Raw genomic sequence first — 20,020 nt, 5'->3', positions numbered from 1 at the left:
CATCCAAAGTATCATATGCACGAAACATACTGTGATCTACAACATTTAAATAACCTCTCTCTCTCATTTTAACATATCTCTTATTTCCTTCATTCTTTAACAGCGTCTTATATTTCACGCAACGTTGCTAGCTCAAATGCTTTTTACGGAATTAAAATAAGCTAATAATATGGTGTCATTAGCTTAATTTTAAACAGAATTAATGAACGTGTTGCATAAACATCTTAGGGTACGTAAGATTATACTATCTCACATTGAGTGCGTTGACGAACCAAAATTTCATTTCTCTTGTCTATCCATACGCAAGATAAAACCAATAAGAAAACTTTCATAATCTTATTTTCCTGAAATGAAATAAAATTAGTTCTTAAGATTTTCATTTTTAACTTCATTAAATAAGTTTTTGCGGTAGTTCGTTATTAAATTATTCCAATGTAATAGATGTAATGGATTAAACGATTTCAAGAACGTTTTACTTTTATTTATTTGCACTAGGGAGTGGCAGGCCAACAAAAGAATAATTATGCATTCAGACATTCAATCTCCTGCCCGGTGCTCACACTTAAACTGGAAAAGTAAATAGCAGCAGTAATACTCACACACACCGGTTGACCATATTCCCTCGACAAAAATGAAGGATATTGGGATTTCAATCACGGGAAAATACGGGACATCACCAATCAACGCCAAAAATCACGGCAATAGTGAGCAAAGTCGCAAAATATTGCTTGGATTACTGAAAAATGGCGGGAAATGAAGCACACCTGTAAATTGCAGTGGATAGAAATGAATAAAGCGTTCAAACATGACAAATGTGTGAAATGTATATCCTTGTTTGTAGTTTTATTTATCATAACATGAGTTCGGAAGATAATTTTAATATTTAATTAACATAAAGAATAAAAATTTAGGTTGGCTTTCGTTGAAAATACATGTAAAACAATGAAAAAGGGGTAGATTCTAATCAAAAAACTGGATTGACCTCAATTATGTGAAAATACGGGATATATGGTCACTCCTACTTACAGACAGTATGCATAAGAATAGCCCACAGATGCGAATTTCATTCACCAATAATAAAATCTCAAAAAATGAATCTTATAAATGGCTGTTTTTCCACTCTTATCGGTAAGAAATCTTAAAATGATTATTTTTTTTAATATAAATTTAATTTTAAAAACATTTATTCTTATTTCCAATCGCTCAAAAAATAAATAAAAAATTCAGACAATACCCACTAGTATATCAATCCTCATCAAGAAATTGACACATTTTTCATGTATTTTCCATGGATTACACGCAAGAAAATACTGTATATACCCATATGATAGAATAAAAATTTAAAAAAAAATATATTCAAATACAGTGTTGTGCAAATGCCATCATGCAATTTACAGTTTCCAGTACTTACTGAAGACTATGGAAGTGACGATTGCAGTCCAGGGCAATATTGCAGTGAGTTTCATATTCCTTTGTTCTTTCGTACGTAAATGGTATTCTTCTATTCTTTGACTTGTTTTATATTGTCCTTATGTGTTTTCCCTATTTTTCTTTGTATGCATTTTTACTTTCTTTACATATTTTATACTCACAAACAGTTTCTTTTGTTGGCTTTTTTTATTCTCCCACGATCCCTTTTCCAGCTTTTTCTACCCACACACAAAGTCTATTTCCCTTATTTATTTTATGTACGTACTAGAGTTCCTTTTCACTGTGTTCTGTGCATCTTTCTTCAGATATACGTATATATATATATATTTTCCCTACTTGCTTTTAGATTCACACGGAGTGTGTTTCCTATCGCTTTCATCAAACATGCCATTCAACTTTGGTAGAAGACTCCAGCACCATTTTGCTTCTTTCTCTATTTTCTCATTCTTTTTATTCGTTTTTGTTGGTTCTGTACACAAAACCCTCATAGAAGAAGTGTTAGTCGTGGTGTGTGTGTGAGTGTGGTACTCGTTCTTCCTTTACATTCTTATTTACGCAAGGCTCTCAATATTTCCTTTTACTTGTGGACTTTGATGTGATTTTGGTTTCGTTATTTTTTATCCAGATTTTTTGTTGCTAGCAGCAGCGCGTATTCGTGAATAGCCGTGAGGAATTTTCGGGTGAATTGCATTTTTCTCACCCTTTGTTGATTTTGTATTATGAAATTTGATTGGGTTGTGGATTCAAATAGAACTTTGAAGTTGATGAGAAATATAGTGTTTTCACTTGCAACCACAGGTTACGACAAATGTTTTTGAGACCATGACATGTTACTCATTCAAAGTTCGTTAAATTGTCCATAACACCTGTTTCCTACCAAAAGAGTATTAGTTGCTAGTACATTTTACCAACCGCAATGTAGTTAAAATGTTAAATTAGATTTAGCTCTTCCAAGGCGTACTCGTATGTCATTTTGGGGTATGTTGGGGTAAATCGTGGAGCTATCCATACTTAGAATAAGACAAAAATAAATATATTATGGGCATTGTATAGTATTTTATCATGTGTATATATTATTTATAATTTTTGTGATTGGGTTTTTAATTGGGTTGCTATATTTTTGAAATATATGGCATCCATATTTTTTATGGGCATATTTTTCTCAGCCACTTCGTCGCATTTAGGCGCGTTTTTAGGCGCGTGTTTTGCCTGTTGTGGCGTTGTATTTGTTTTTGGCATATTCGTCATATTAAAATGTAATAAGTCTTGAAAGGGTAAATCTGGAAAACCAACGTCGCTGAAGGTAAAATAAATCGAATGAACGCATTTTATGCTTATAGAGACCTCGGGAACTATCGAATACAATTGTATTGTTCCAAGTTCTACTTATATCAGAGAGAGGTTTACTCTGCACGGCATCCTTGATGATTACAAAGATCTCAACGAAACCAAAGCATATATATATTACATTAATACTTATTCTAAAAATAATTCTGTAAATAAAATATATCTATATATATTTTTTCTTATTCAGTCGGCCCCACTTAATCGGATAACGGATACTCCGCTTAAATAGATAAAATCCTCCGGCACCGACATTTTCCCCCATATAGACAATGTCTCCCGCTTAATATGATAATTCCAACGACTTCTTCCTGATTAAATCAAATACTACGCTTCACACTTCAACTATTATACACATCAACCGCTATAAACATAATATTTTATTGAATAAAATATTTGGAACCAATGAAAGATGTGTTACCAAGTTAGGATAAATACATTTGAGAGCATGTACTGGCCTTCCACTATTCAAGTGGTCTTCAATAAGTGCATTTAATTATTTCATTTTTTGTTCTCTATTGAGCCAATAGAAGGCGCTAAATTTCCTAAAAAATCTTGGGAATGGTGATCACGTTGTGATTAAATTTAGTTTTTATTTCATTTTTGGTGTCCGACTTATTTTAGAAGATTTCGCAATATTGATCCTTCGTCAGTTTTCAATATACCGGGTGTCCTTGAATTTAAGGGGCAAAGTTTAAGGGAAGGTAAAATACGCATGAAGAAACATTTTTTGTATATCAGTGTGGGGTCGGAAATAAAAAGTGTTGGCGGAAAATTCCGATGAGGACCTCATTGCAAAATTTTCAGTCGCTGCTGCAACTGTTCGTGAAACACCCGGCATCTTCGAAAGGGTGTGCCAGTCACCTGCTAGATGCTGCCAGAGCTATGTCGATTTGGTGGTGGTTCATTTCAGCACTTATTGCAATTATTAATGTAAATAAAAAACTTTTGTTTTCATTTCCTCAGCATTTCGTGTTTTTCCGCCAACAATTTTCATTTCCGACCCCACATTGCTATACAAAAAATGTTTTTCTTTATGTGTATTTTACCTTCCCTTAAAGTTTGGCCCATGAGTTCAGGAACACCCCTTTATAAAAAATTATACTAACGTTGTAAACTGACAATTGAATTGTTCCCTGTATAATCGGATTACCTAGCTTAAACGTATATTGTGTGCTCGAATTGTTGATGTCTGATTAAGCAGGTCGGATTGTATGTCTCTAAAATAGGAATTTTTATTGTAAAAAAATGTGACATTTTTCAGCTTTTGATACCAATTACTATTTACTTAATCTTACTTACACCTCTTGCACATTCCTCTACGAAATTTTTTATGAACCGGTACATGCACGAAAGGGGTCTGTGTGTGTGTGTCTATCTATCTATATATATATATATATATAGGTGGCTCTAATGTATTTGTCTTGCAAAATTGTGCTTATTTCGTGTTCTTGCTGGTCTATCTTCCATATTCTGAATTGAAGATGGCAAATGCTTGAGTTTTCATTTTATGGGAGTATCGTGTTTTAGGTCAGTCATTGCTATCAGCGAAGATACTTTTTTCATGTGGGAGACCAGCTCCCATTCGAACCTTGAAGTTGGAAAACTTAAGAAAACCAACTTGATCCGACCACCTCTGTTCCGCCAAATGGGTTCAAACCGGGATCCTCTCGATGAGAGGCCAGCACGATGCGCGCACGACCTCACAACAGTAGCTTCTTGATACTTCAGAACCCAACATGAGTTCTCGTGAATCCTCACGGTTCAGCGAAAAGTCCTCACTTAGCATATATATGCATATTTGCATATCAACGTATTAAAGAATATACGCATCGTACAAAAATGTTCCTAGATTAGATTAAATGTTCCTAGCCAGGAGGAATGTATCAGCCATAACTCAACAATAATATATAACATGATTTTTTTTTTCGCATACTACATGATGAAATTGTTAAATAATCAAGTGCAAATATTATTTGGAACAATCAGAATTTGTGATTTTTAATTATCGATGATGACTTTTATTTCATATTCATGAAATTCACCAATTACACTAGGGTGTTATGTGTAATCACCGGCAAAAAATGATAATTTGTTTTTAGCATTTATCAAATTTACCACTGACATTTTGTTATTACCGATATTATTAGGCAGAATCACCGGTGAAAGTGATAAATTTATCCGTGAATTGCGCATAATGACAGATTATCATGCATAGTAACTTATTCTTCACATTTACCGGAACGTATACACACATAGTATATATGTAACATATAACACATACGTAACATAGACTTTTTTTTCATCAGTTCGCAAAGTGTTTCTTTTTCCCCCTGCTAATGCCTAGTCATGTTTATTTAGCGTCTGTCCTATACATTGACGTCATCAGGAAGAAATTCAGAAGGTAATGTTGTTACATCGGTACATTAACCCTCTCGGCAAGAAATTTATCAGTCCTTTGAAAAAGCTAACTCCCTCTCTCTCTCTGTACCAGCTTTTGCGCTTTTTCTTCAGAGACAACGCCGAAATTCTCGATGACACTATGTCGAATCTAGAACATGATAAATGGGTTCGCGAAGATTTCCGAAGAAAATTTTCCTGATCTTTTGTGATCTTAAGAAATTTATGGCGACGTTTCTAGATGCTTCCCTTGAATCATCTGTGAAACTTTCTGTGTATTGATCTAGCATTTTTCTCTTTTATTTCTTAGAGCATTTGTCAGTGCAGTTGGAGTCCATTTTATGATTATTGTCATAGATTTTTCATTTTATATCGAGGCTCATTTTTTTCCCTCTACAACATAAATTCATTTTTCAACATAAATATTGACTTTTTTATAATAAAATTCAAACAAGTTCAAGTTAAAATAATTCACTATTGACATTTAAAAATTTAAATAGAAGTATTAACATATACAAACATGTACAGGGGGTCCCATAAATTCGTTAAAAATATATATATAAATTAATAAAATTGAAGGAGTTGGAATATTTTTGAATACGGTTTATGAAAAGTTGTTCTCACACAAAAATGGATTTTCTTTATGTGGAGAAAAAGTAGTTCAAATGTTTGTGGATAGAGGGCGCTTCACGAAATTCCGCAAATATCGAATGTTCTTCAGCCCATTTCGTCGATCTCTTCTGTGCCCGAAATGTTCGTAGAGCTTCAGCCGGCGATTGTTGGTAAGTGCACTAATGGTGGTACTAATTGTGTGGAATATGTGTAGATGAATCTCAAAATAGTTTTGTTAGTGTAATCGAACTATAAGCAAATCAGAATTTGAAATACTGCCCAGATGAGCGTAATTGTAAACCTATTCGAAGTATATGTTTTAATACAAAAACTTTCATTCAGTATGGTTCAGTATGCTTATGTGACCAAAGGAATAAAATGTGTCTCCAATATAATATCCATTTTTTTGTGGTTTTATGCTGATTGCCCCAAGCTTAGGGGTTCGTGAGACAAAAGAGCTGATGAATAAAATTTATCATCACTACAAAATCAACTGAAATTATTTGTTTTCATCATTTTTTTTTATCGTGTAACTCATGGTTTCCCAACCTTTTTTGTCCCATCGCCCCCATCTTCAGAAAAAATTTCCCCCATCGCCCCCAAACGCAATCTAACCCATAGAATCCTATGTTATACTCGTAGGTTCTACCGCCCTCTGGAACATTCCATCGCCCCCCAGGAGGCGTTAACGCCCACGTTGGGAATCACTGGTGTAACTTATATGCGTATGTCAATCAATAAAACAAATAGAAAATTCAAAATTTTCTTATTTTACTTCGAAACAAAAATCAAAAACTACAATTCGTCACAGCCCTCACTTCCCCATACTTTTCTCATAAAATATTCACTTATAGGGTGTTAGATATGTACATGTAAGTTTAGATATGTATTTCCTCTATGTTCTATAAAACTTATTTAAATAAATTATTTTTAATCTAATGTGTGTTGTTTACGATAAACAAACAAACAGAAAAAAGAGATTGAAGATTATCCATAAATTCCAGTTAAGAGAATTGATAGAAACTCCATACGATTTATTTACATTGTCCAAAACGCGAAATACCTGAACACATTCATATAATCTGGAGGAAACATCGCCGGATTTGGAGAATAAAAACAAGACGTATCGCTTGCGTAAATGGTACATATTTTATCAAACAACGGAGAGGGGGTTGGATGGTGAAACCCAAAGCGTTATCTGATTCTCGCAACGGACGGATATCAGATCAAATCCCGTATTCTCCACACAGTTTGCCACTCCGTATCAGTACTAGTTAAATTCGCCGGCCTGTTCAGTGTACTTCCATTTATATTAGCCGGCCGTACTATCTCGCGAGCCATAAATTTAACTAACCAATCGCGTATCGTCTCAGCTCGGCTTGCAGCCGCTTGATAACGGAGCGGACCATGAATTCACGTTTGTGTTTGAACCGGGTATGATTTAACAACGTTAGAGTAAAAGAGAGTGAGTGAAACCGTGATAAATTTATCTGCGAGGCGATTTTCTACGATATTTTAGATACCGTGAGCGTGTTATAAATTTGATTTTCCATTTACTCTCTTCTCCCTTCCGTTATACACACTCTATCTCTCTCTTTCTCGCTCTTTTTTTTTTCAATCATGTTAGAGTTATCGGGTATTGAAAAGCGAATAAAAATTTTCGGTGAATCGAATTATTTTAGTGACGATAGATCTTCAGATTATTGTTTCAACTTTCCTTATTTCGAAAAATGAGAACATCCCACAAGTTTACGAGTGAAATACATTAATTAAATGTTAAAGTTAGAAAGCCTAAATTTACAGCACGTGTGGCTGTGATTTGAATTCCCATCTTCTGAGACATGCATGCTCAATCCATGGCCCGTGGGCCTAATTTGGCCATCTGATGTGGCCCAGGACTTCAGACTTAATTTTGTAAAAATGAACGAAGCAGCACATTTACAGTACAGTTCACGTATGCGACCCTAGGAGCGTTTCAACTGGGGTCCCGAAGATTATTTACATATCCTTTGAGTGACCCGCGGCACATTTCCATATCACTAAATGTACCAGCGACTCATTTACATATCACTTGAGTGACCTGTGGCACAGATCAGATCACTTTAGTGACCCGCGGTGTGTGTCCATATCATTCAAGCTGACCGCAACACATCGACGGCTCCTTTAAGTCGTCCGTGGCATATTTGCAGGTCACTTGAGTAACCTGTGACAGTTCCTGTGAACGCTCAAGTGGCCTGCGGCATATGTACAGATCTGATAAGTGGTCTGCGTCATTACAGATCACTTAATTACGTGACCTGTGGTGCTGTTTCAGATCACTCAAGTGACACGCGGCACATTTTTAAACCAATAAAATCGTCCACACACTACTAAAGGTTGAGCAATGAGCAACCTTGTTTTAAGAGGTTCTTCTTGAGCATATCGGTGACAAAAAAATACATAAAGTGAATTGAATGCTTCTTAAAAAATGTCATTATCTCAGGAATAGAATTATTTCAGTGACGATAGATCTTCAGATTATTGTTTCAATTTTTTCTAGACATAAACAACGTTTATTTCAAAAAATCAGAACGTCCAACAAGTTTACGAGGAATGTTAATGAAATGCAAATAAAAATGTTTTTCCTTTTTTTTTTCAAATGAATTACAACGAATTATTGATTCCAAAAATTAGAACACCTGATTAAAAACGGATTGTGACACGAATATTTTCATGCAAATTCACATCAACTTGATTGAATTCGTTTTTGTTTTCCCTTGTTATGAATGTAAACCAGGAATACTTCAATCTTCGCATTAGAAAAACTGGACATTTCTGCAAAAGTAAAATTACGTGTGAATTTGCTTGTATAGTATGAAGAAACGGGTGCTGATACCATACGAGTTCATCGTATATTGACCAGCTTCGGCCTCGATTACGGATTTTATGCATCATGACAAGGGATTTATGAGTCTCCGGCACGAATCTGGATTGAACCTCAACCATGAATCCCAACGTCGCAATTAGAACCCATAGCAGCTGGTTTGCAATTGATCAGCTTCCTTTTCCTTTTTTTTAAGCAATGGCACCATAGTCTCTAAGATGAGTAGGAGGTTAAATCATCAAGTATCACAAAACTACAGAAGCATCGGTCAAGTCAGCTACAGGGGTCAAAAGGTAAAGGCGATAAAGACCAATAATCAGACTTGTCTTGATTCGGATGTACATTAGGATCTCTACCTTTTGATTCTAAAAATTGAAGACATGTACGGAAGATGGAAACTTCATTCACCAGTAAGATTTTGATCACGTCCAAGAAGCTGTATTGATGGTGCAGCAATTCACATAGATAATTTGTTAATTTTTCATGGGCCTCTTCTGCAGTTTGCTCATCAGTCATAACTTATAATCGAATGAAACGTTTCGTGATTTTCAAATTTCTGTACATTTTCATTTAGTATAACGAAAGTTTTGAAACAAAAGCCGAGATAATTTTTTTCACATGGGATTTTGATGCAATTTTAAACACAGACCTGTTTGCATCGACAGTGGGAGCCGCAATGAAATGGTCAATTTTAGATAAGCATCGTGACTTTGGAAAAGACCAAACAATGCTACGTGAATGAACATTAATTTATCCCACACTTACAAAATTAGTTTTGAGGTCGCGGGTCGCATGAAACGACTATAAAAGCCACGTTTGTCTCACGGGCATTAGTCTGAACATGCGTGTCATGCATGTTTTGAGAAAATAAAAAATCGTCAGAAAATGCATCATTTCTGTTGAGCTTAAAGGGGTATAAAATTTAATATTTAGTAACCAAGATAATTTTCTTGAGAATTAATTAACAATAGGAACTGTTAGGATGTTCGTGTTAAAATAAAATTAGATCAGTGAAAGATACTTGTCTGTGAAGTCAATTTCGATATGACCCGCACATTTCGAAAGTATGATTTCATTTTAATTAAGCTATAAATTTATATCATTATGATGTCACTGGAGATATAAGGTGATACGAGTATGTAACAAGTCAGGGTAAACAATTTCATCGAAATAAAGGATTTTTTTCATAGAAAAACGGGCAAATACGGGACATCGCCAAAATATTACAGAAGGAATAGCAATTGATTTCTAACAGACAATTTTTGGTAAGTAATCGAAACAAATGCCAAAAGCTGGAAATGTTGGGCTTCATTTGATTTCAGTTAGAGATGTCTTCTGATTTTATAGCAGATCTCTGAAGGAAGAGGTTTATTTACTTATTAAAAAAACTAATTTGCATTTGTAGTAATGCAAATCATCGATGTCTGCAATTTCAGTGAGCACAACGAATTTGACCTGTGGTGGGGTCATTTTGACCTCATGCATTCTTCATCTTGCCAACCCCTTGAGAAAAAAACTGCATCTGGACAATCTTTTTTTTCAGTACCTTTCAAACTATGACGAAACAGATCACTCTCCCTTGTTAATATGACAGATGCGGAAAACTGGCTGAGTGAGGAGATATCGATGTTTCAGTAAAGGAAAATACATCTCTGCCCTCACAGGAAGACGAGTGCTCTATCAACTATGCTATGAAGACAGATATATGCCCCCCTCCGCGCGCATGTATATGCTGAATGGCTAAGCACAATGGACCTGCGCTTAAGGGGGCTCGCAGATGACATCAGGGCCACCAGATGGCGGTATATGACGAAAGACGTCACTCTCCCTTGTTAATACGATAGATACAGAAAACTGACTGAGTGGGGAGATATCGATTTTTAAGGAAAGGGAATTTTTTTAATCTCTGCCCTCACGGGGACTCGAACCACTAGTTGTTTACACGTGTTTGACAAATTTATGATGTTTTTCTACTTTTTGTTACGTCTATATAATTAATCAAAGTTTCCGTGGGGTCAAATGACCTCACCACGCCACTTGCGTAAGTATTTTTTTGTCTGACCGTCGGAGTGTTCGGATCGAAATGGCGTATCGGAAGGGTGACAGTTTTCTCGATAAAGCCGGGTTTTTCTAGAAGCAGGTTTTTACAGTGCGTGCAGCGTGAAAACTCTGATTTTTACCAATCAGCGTTTTCACGCTGCATATCGCGCAGAAACTCTACTCCTAGGAAAACCCGGCTTAACGATTTCAAATTAATGATGAAACATCACATATCCGAGGTGAAGATGAGGATAGTGTTGTTGGTGAATTGTACGTAAGGATATGTGCGATCAACATATTGCGTTCTTGTTTGCTAGGATTGTGTTTCCTACCTAGAATAAGACTAATTTGGTGCTTGTGAAAACATAGTCAATATTAATTTCATTTGTAAGTTTTACTATCCGTGTATATTTCAATCATATCTGTTCAGTTTTTAGTCATGAAAATTGCGTTCAAAAAATTCAATATATATAATTTTGCAAAATTTTCAAAAATCTTGTATCCCTCCGTTTCTTTCGAATGTGTGTCTTAATAAAAGACTGTTTTGAGAAAATAATCAAAGAAATTTGAAAAAAATTATTTAGTGAATTATTTGACAGATGCATGAAGAGTTGCGTAAAACCCATTGCTTTTACGAAAATTTCTTTTGTTGATTTTTAAAATGCGTTAATACTTGCTGGGATCAAAATAGCACCACGACGCCAGTTAAGGCTTAAGTAAGTTTTGTTGAGGAAACGGAACATTTTAAACAAATTTTCGAGACAACCAAAATACATGGATATAGAAATCCCATAAATACAGCGCATGCAATCATGTCACTAGCTACTGAATTTTTCTACGCGGAACTTTATTGGTTCCCAGTGGATTTTCACGCCATTGATGCGTTTTTACAATTAAGTCATACATCATTACATGTCAATGATTCATGTCACATGGGGCATTCCATTCCTATGGAATAGTTGGCCCCTTAAATCTCGATACCTGAACCGGAGTTCAATTGTTTTCAACAAAATACTGATAGGCAGATTCACCTCAATCTCTTTGGTAACCTTCTTAGTAGGCCTACTCGAGTATTATTTTCGGGCTGACATGAGTGGAAGTTCAAGGTAGAAAAAGCCTCCGTTCTAATTGCATCAGTATACCTTATTGGACGCTGATGTGTGTGTGTGTGTTTTTAATGAAGGGAGAGTGGGGGGGGGGGAGTAGATGAAACTATTGGAAAAAGTAAACTTTTACACACATTAGAGCAGGGTTGCCCAACTTCCAGCCTGCGGACAAAATGCGGCTCACCGAGAGCTTCCACCAGAGAGTATTTCCGCAGAAAGTTTTCTTTCTGCTGGCCTATGTTAAATATACACAACACGACTTATACCAAAGTTGACCATATTTCCTCGATAAAAATACGAGACATCACCACAACTATCACAAAAAATTGTCAAAGGTAAGAAAATTGGTCAATTATCACTAGCAAATCACCAATGGCGGTAAACGAAGCGCTACTACAAATTACAGTGAATTAAAATGAAATTCACGAAAAAAGACGAAGCATCACAAATACGTGAGTTAAATACTCTGTTGCATGACTATAATTAATTATGAGATTATAGTCATAATAATTATCAGGAAATACATTATTTATAAAGTAGGAAAATGATCATAATCCTTGATTTCAGTAAAGAACGAAGCTCAAGTGAGCGATGTTAAAATACACGGAAAAAAACAAGAACATTTTAAAATAAATTCGGGGCGACCAAAATTGAGGGAATGTCCCGTAAAATGCGGGTGATATAGTTACCAAACGCATATGAGTTCCAGGTCCACGTTTTGTAGCAATGTTTCATTTCTGGCCCGTGAACTGAAAATGTTGTGCAAATTTCCTGAATTTTCCCTATATATAGCATAATCAAAATTGGAATTTTTAATGGCCTTGGTTCAATGTTTTTGAAAAACTATAAATTATTTAACGGAATATTTAAATAATTAATTTTCAATTTATATGATAAAATGGTTGCTAATAGTTACAAATATCATTCACAGAGTAATTATTTTTACGGAAAAATATATTTTATAAAAGATTTCATTTTACACAGAAACCAACTAAATGGTTTTATTCAAAATTAGTTTTGGGAACTATTAACAACAAAATAAAAAGCTGTAGAATTAATTTAAAATAGTCAAAATATACATGTTTAAAAAAATATGATCAATTACCCTTTTAAATAGTTTCGAAAATCCGAAAAATGTTCAAAAGTATTTCTTTAAATCGCATAGTCACAGCGTTGAAAACGTGTCTTAATGAAAGCAACTCCCTCTTTTCAAAAAGATGATATATGTACACAGATAATGAGCACATACCCTTCATCCGTCACGTGGAAAATTTCTGTATTATTCAATGCCGTTTTCATGACTTCATGTTCATGGGATCTTGTTTTGTAGCGTAATATGTGTACAAATGTGTACGCTCCGCATACAAATCTCAGTTTTAATGGCTATACAGATTTTCAAAAATTCCATTTTGATGATTCCACGGGCATTCAGTACAGTTTTGTAATGGATTCTTTCGCATTAAAATAACACATTTTAATGCCGCTCGGTGTTATTCGTCGGTAAAACTAGCTTAGAGAGTGAATGGAATGGCTCTGTTTCCCGAGTGTGGGGTGAGACTAGTTGTGTAATGCGTTTGGTGTGAGACTAGTTGTGTAATGCGTTTGGTGTGAGAAAATGAAAAGATGGTAGAAAACTGGGTGGAGAGAGAAGCATTTTAGATTCAACGCAGTTTACTTGATGCCTGGAACTTTCATCTGCAACTGCCTTTGATGTGACGGATTCCTGCTGCCATTCTCGTCACCCTGCTCCTACCACGTTGCACAGGATGTGGTGAACCCAATAAAACTTCAAAGTAAACACGGTAGGCTAATTATCGTGCTTATTTGGTGTCCTTTTGCAGAAACTCGTGGAAGTAAATTAGTTTCTCTCAATGCCATTGCCCTGGTTGTAAAGGGAAGTTCTCCCTCTCTCTCTCTCGTATGTGTAACTAAAAGAGCTGTGAGTTCGGTAGTTTACTAATGCGTTCACCTGACGTCAGAGCCTAAATACCACTGAAATTGAAGGAACGGGGAGCGAGAGGCACCATATGCGGTGGTATTACCGAAGTTTCGTTTCAACGTAAATGAATGGCTTTAAAAGAACGTCAAGTCGTACAAGTCAATCGAATTACTACATACGAACCGAAATCGTTGAGATTAGTTATGCGAAAAAGTTTAAAGATTATCTAATTTAAAGTGGAGATGTATCCGAATACTTTGTTTCGGTACGTTTTAATGATAATTTTCGTTCGAGATGGTATGTTAAAAATTTAATTTTTTGGTATACCGAATGACACCGTTTAAAGGCAACTGTGTGCCTTTAAATGACGAATTTGACAAAAATTTGGGAAATTCTTTTATGCGTTCATTTGAAGGTGCAGTTTTATTCTAGAATTCGAAACAGTTGTATTTTCTTCTCTACTACAAACAGAAGCAAAGTTACTACCAATTAAATAGAACGAATTTAGTGCTTTTATAGGCCGGGATTACACTATAAAAGTTTGATAAAATATATTTTACAAAACTTAAAAAAACCAATAAGCCAGTTCACTCGAACATAACTGATACACTTATTAGTTGCATTTTATGTTGCATAAAATAAATTTTATCAAACTTTTATAGTACAATCAGGGACTTGAACTCAGGAATCTTTGAAAACGTTTTCTTGAATATTTGTGGCTTTTTTTTTTTTTTGGTTCTGAAACATTTCTCAAAATATCTCTATGAAATTTTCCAACAGTATTACAAGCGAACTCTGCGGCTGTGCAAAAGACTCAAAACCAAGCGAAGTGTTTGAAACTTTTTGATTTACATGTTTTGAGAATATCGAGTATTTTTAACGACATTTTCTTCATTTTTCATGTAAACGATCATATCTGAAATAGTTTTACTAGTATTCTGAAACGTCGTAGTGTATTGCATAGAACAATAATCTGTGTGAAGAACATGTTTATAAGAGCAGTAGATTTTCCTGTACGATTGTCTAGCAGAAGTACCGAAAATATGTCAATTGCACATATAAAATTGGCAATACAATTATTTTTTGCAAAAATATTTTTGAAATAACACTTATTTTCTTAATTTTGTACAACATTTAAACCGAAACCCCATTCGTTTTATCCGAAATAAGCTTTTCCAAAAGAGAAAAGTATCCCGAAGGCAGGCGGTCGCCTACTTTATGTTAACAATTCAGTTATTTTGTATACGGGATAGCAAACACCTTTGAAATATATATTTAGTAAATATCAAAGATTCCTCCGAGAAATGAAATTTTTAAAGATTCAATTTCGAACCAAAAACAAATTAGCGATTATGAGATGATATCACACTTAATTATCAGTATTTTTTTTTAATTTAATTAATTAACAACCCTTGAATATAAACAAATAACTTGTTTATATAAAATAATGATTCAATGTGAAAACTAGTGATTATTTATAATCTTTTATTAATGAAAAAAATATATTTGAGGGAGAGATTCAAAATATGTATATTTTCATGGTAAAATTTTAAATTTTTAATTTGAATTTTTTTTTCATCAAGATACTTTTCACTAAAATTCTAAAAACATGAATAAATATAAGTATGATGCATTGCATATAAATTATAGAATGAACTGTGTAGTCATAATTCATTTCTAAACAACATGAAATTGCACTAAACTACCAGAGTAACTACCAATTTATTAAATTACTTGAAAACCAATAACTTAAAATAAATGAACTTGTTTAAAAAGGATTTATTTCGAAAACGATTAATTACAAATAATCTTTATTATTTGAAAATAAATTATTTTGAGGGAAAGAATTTAAAATACAGATAATTTCATGGATCTCTAAATTTTATACTTCTTTTTTCATCTCGATATATTTTTCAGTAAAATTTTAATAACGTAAATGAGTACGGTGTATAATGCAGTTGCAAAGAATTTATAAAATTACTTATTTGATCACAATCATCAGAACGTTTCCTAAGTAATGGTAAGCAATTATTCTTATAATAAAATTATAAAAAAGTTATATCCCATTCATTTTTCTCATGAATCCCGATAATATGTAATCATTATCGCAAACAATATTCTGATTCACCACGATTACATTATTCAGAAAAATGAATGTAATAGAAATTAACGCAGAATTTGGTATCATATTTTTTAACATTAGTTTCTCTTCAGAAAACAAAAATTATTATTCTAATTATTAAAAATTATTAATATAGTCAATAATTAATCAATAATGAAGGTAAATAATTAAATTTCTTAAATATCACTGAATATATAAAGAAACATAGCTTCGAATAACTAATTTTATCTTAATTTAATCATTGGAAGTAAACATTATATTTTTAAAATAACTAATATTTAAATCTCGCAGTGTAAAATTATCTTCTTCAGAAAATGAGTATTTAAGCTGCCGTATCTCTAAATACCAAGATAATTTCCCAACTATTTTGCGGTGCCATATTATGATTACTTGCAATGTATAACATTGATGATACGACATGGAGAACTCGTATATCTCTCTCGTACCTCGAATAATATCAATTCCCTTATATGTCCTTACTATTTTCCTTAATGCAGATGAGTTGCAGATTATATGCAAATAAGACGACTCATCTCGTTCCTTAAAGCTGAATATATGAATGAGAGAAGCTATTTATATATTCAGTCCAGTACGAATATGATTGGTATTCTCCGTTCTTATTCATCTCGAAGTAAGATTTGCTGAATTTTAAATTACTTCATAGATAAGTATTATCATACAAAAGAAGGCCTATGGAAATGTGGACAGATACGGACAGTATATACAATGATGCACTATACAACGTGATGGAAAGTTGACGGATTGTATGATCAAACCAAAAATCGAACTCGATATTTTTTCACTTCACATGGAAATATTCTTATTGTAATGAATTTTAATTACTAATATCTAATATTGCGTGATAATTATGACTTACCTTCTAACGTTGTGCTAACGTTTTCGTAGGTCTCGCCCAATCCTCGCTTAAACGGTAGCGACACAAACACGAAAAACCACACTGGGCAGATGAAAAACAATTTCAACCTCATGAAGTACGTCAAACTATTCCTATACATAATCCCGGAAAGGACAAGAACTAATTCTCTGAAGATATCGGAATCTTGTTCTATGACAAACACAAATTTATAGATATTATAATAGCATGAAAGTGCGTTGAGATAATCCTTTAATCGAATCTCGTAGGAATCGGGATCATAAAAATTTACCAGCGTTATATCTTTTACCTGTTCTTGCGCACTGATATTTTAAAAGCGTTTTACACTCATGAACATCACAAAAGTTTTCAAACTGTATTAGTTTCCATTTGTTATGCGAGAGCTATTCCAAAAGAGACTGTTCTGTTCCTGTCTGTCTCTTTTTACACAAACACTACACGAAAGCGGCAAAAACTTTTCGTCGAGTGACAACCGGGCCGAGTTTAACAGCGATTTCCCGCTTTGCGGGTCGTTGACAAGGTAAAATTCTGTATGGCATTATACAGCCGTCCTGTCTGTGTTGCCGAGTATATTTATTTATTTATTATTATTATTTTTTAATTCGGTGAGAAATTAAATAATCTCAGGTGAGAAGGATTCACGGGAGAAGATTCTTCAGCACTCGTAAGAGCATCGTCTCCGCTGATGCTGCGGCCGCCGTTTTCTCCCACACACTGCTAATTTTTTTATTTTTTTATTCTTATTTCAGCTGGATCCAGCGCTCTGCTGCATCTCACTGACAAGTCCAGAGACTGACTACTGCCTCCTTTTCGGATGCAGCACACACACACACAACACATGCGATGATGATGGAGGTTTCGGTAGGGAGAGAAACGTGGAGGAAGAGAGAGAGAGAGAGAGAAGTCACGTGCTCCGTGACGTCACAGTAGTTGGGGGTGGATTGGAAAAAATCTTTTTTGGACTCTGCAAGAGAAAAGAGCCTTTGACTTGTGCGTGTCTCGTTTTTCCCAGGTATGAACTGTCTCTAGGTATGTATGTGCCAGCTTAGTTTTGCTGAAGTTCTTTTTCCGCACGGGACTCTGCCCGAAAAAAGTTTTTCTTGGCAACAAGCAGTTGTTTTTTTTTTATTAAAAGAAATAATAAAAAATAAATATTTACGGATTCTTTTCCATGGAAATATGTCGTGTATTTCAGTAGTAAAGTGATGTAGAAAATATTGAGTGTTTATTAAAATGATTATTAATGAAAAGTACCGAATATCGGATAATTTTTTAGTTTATCATTTTTTAAAGTTCAGGATTTAAGCCAAAGATTTCTTCATATATTACTTTATTTTTTTTTTTGCAAATAAATATCTCAAATATGTAGCCATGAAACCTATTACAGATGTATAGATAAAAATAATAAATATGAAATGACATTTTTATCCCGTTATCTACCACACCAGGAAAAATAGAATGAGAAGAAAATAATAATAACTATGAATAAAAATTAAAATATAATTACATAATAATAAATTACTATCATGGTGAATTATATAATAGGTTATTTTAGTCCTAATTAAAAAAAATTCTAACCGTTGGTTAGTACATAACAAATTATGTAACCTTGTACCTTAAGTTATCATCAGAAGATAAAAGGTTGAAAGAAAAAGGTCACTCAATCTACTAGTTCCACCAAATATTGAATAAAATCCGATATTATGCATTTTTGCAATACTCACACAATTATCCACTCGTAGGGGCGTTGTCCATAGAGAAACATTTACCAGACCTTCACATTAGTACATTTTTTTTATGAGACCACGGCGTATACACCACCTCTTACCACGGGTGTTCTTGGAGAAAGATCCGCAACAGTACGAACAGTGTTTTTCTCATCATCATCGTCTCATTAGAACTTGTTATTTTATTTTACAGTTCGGTTTCTTTACTACTACATCTACTTCGAAGTTGAAGGCTAGTCATTTCGTGTATGAGTTATTTAATAAGCACTTGAATAATATCTGGCTCGATTCTAGTTAAATGGAACTTCTTCAATTGCGTTCCAGAAGCCACTTTGTATGCATCATTTGCACCAGTGACGAGACTTTTAGACACAAACATTTTGAAAATGTGAAAAAAATCATGCAACCATTTCTAGCACATTCACCCACGTGAGTTTTAGCTTTAAAAATGTCTGGAAAAAAATGTGGAGTTCCACAGGACACGTTAAAAATTCATCAGAGCTGTGCCTATTATATCAAGAACGATATATCGAAATCGCCTCAACAGAAACACTCGGATCTGTTGTGCAGATCCGAGCTATCACGCTATATATCGATTCCAGCTGATGTTATAAAAAGCCAAGGAAATCATATTGATCACTTCATTCGTAACTCTTGAACGTCTATCTTTTTTCTTTTTCATCAATTTCGTCAATCATAAAGCGGAATTTAAGTCGTTAGTAGGAAAAAAAAGTGTGTAATTCTTTCTTCTTCACCACTGCATTTAAAAATAAGAATTTTTTACGTTTGACTTTTAATAGCGGGATCTACATTTTAGTAACTGGCTCGTTCGGGGGACTGTATAAGAATTTAATTTCTTTATTTTTTATGTATATGACCTATCAAAGAAATTTTAAACAGTAACAACACGTTAATTGAAAAACTTTTTGCAATCGAGATTACGTTTCATAAGTCAACGGTAGCAGAGATATCTGCTGCGAAAACAATTTGGCGGCAGCCTGCATACGAAACGTAAGTCTTTCAATGATTTCTTCTTCACTAGATCAAGCGATGTACATGAACAAAAGTAGGAAGTTTCTATGTAAAAAGAGTTTCTATCCATTCCTCATTTTTCTAGGTACATCCAATACATCCCTAACGCTTATTTACCCAGAATCCAGGTACCGTGAATCTATAAGAAAAATAGTATCAGTAATAATAATATAAAGTGATTTAGTGGGAGGATAAGACTAGAGAGAGTATTCAGAATCATTGAAAAGCAATGGCGATAACAAAAGAACCAATTACTCGTATTAAAATTCCAGCTGCTACTTACGAAATTACTAATTATTGCGGCACGTGTTCGAGAAGAAACTCCCGATAGTTCAAAGTACAAAAAAGAAAAATTCCATCGCAGCCTACAAATGAAAGAAAATTTCCATTTATAGCTTAAAAACGTACTTGTTAATATTATATTTAATTAGTCGGTAATAGCAGAATTTATAGAGGCACAACTTGTTCCAGTGAGTTGCGTGGAAAGTAGTAATTAGCTTCAAGAGTTG

The 20,020-nt window shown here is 34.1% G+C and overlaps 1 protein-coding gene across 3 annotated transcripts in view; it reads right to left on the bottom strand.

Moving 5' to 3' along the window:
* Positions 1-17,736, bottom strand: part of LOC149088031 (titin-like) — a 254,438-nt gene extending 236,702 nt beyond the window's left edge. The window contains exon 1 of one of the 3 annotated variants that reach the window (XM_089244024.1): positions 16,735-17,736. In XM_089244024.1, coding sequence (XP_089100150.1) covers positions 16,735-16,873 — 139 coding nt within the window. In that variant the 5' untranslated portion in view covers positions 16,874-17,736. The remainder of the gene's footprint in view (positions 1-16,734) is intronic. The other 2 variants (XM_089244015.1, XM_089244031.1) reach the window with 2 other exon arrangements.
* Between the last annotated feature and the right edge of the window lie 2,284 nt (positions 17,737-20,020).

This window comes from Pholcus phalangioides, unplaced genomic scaffold (genome assembly GCF_987345545.1).
Source record: "Pholcus phalangioides strain wild (caught in Gottingen) unplaced genomic scaffold, Ppha-v1.0 ptg000003l_1, whole genome shotgun sequence".
NCBI classification, from domain to species: Eukaryota; Metazoa; Arthropoda; class Arachnida; order Araneae; family Pholcidae; genus Pholcus; species Pholcus phalangioides.
This window is presented reverse-complemented; position numbering and strand designations above follow the sequence as displayed.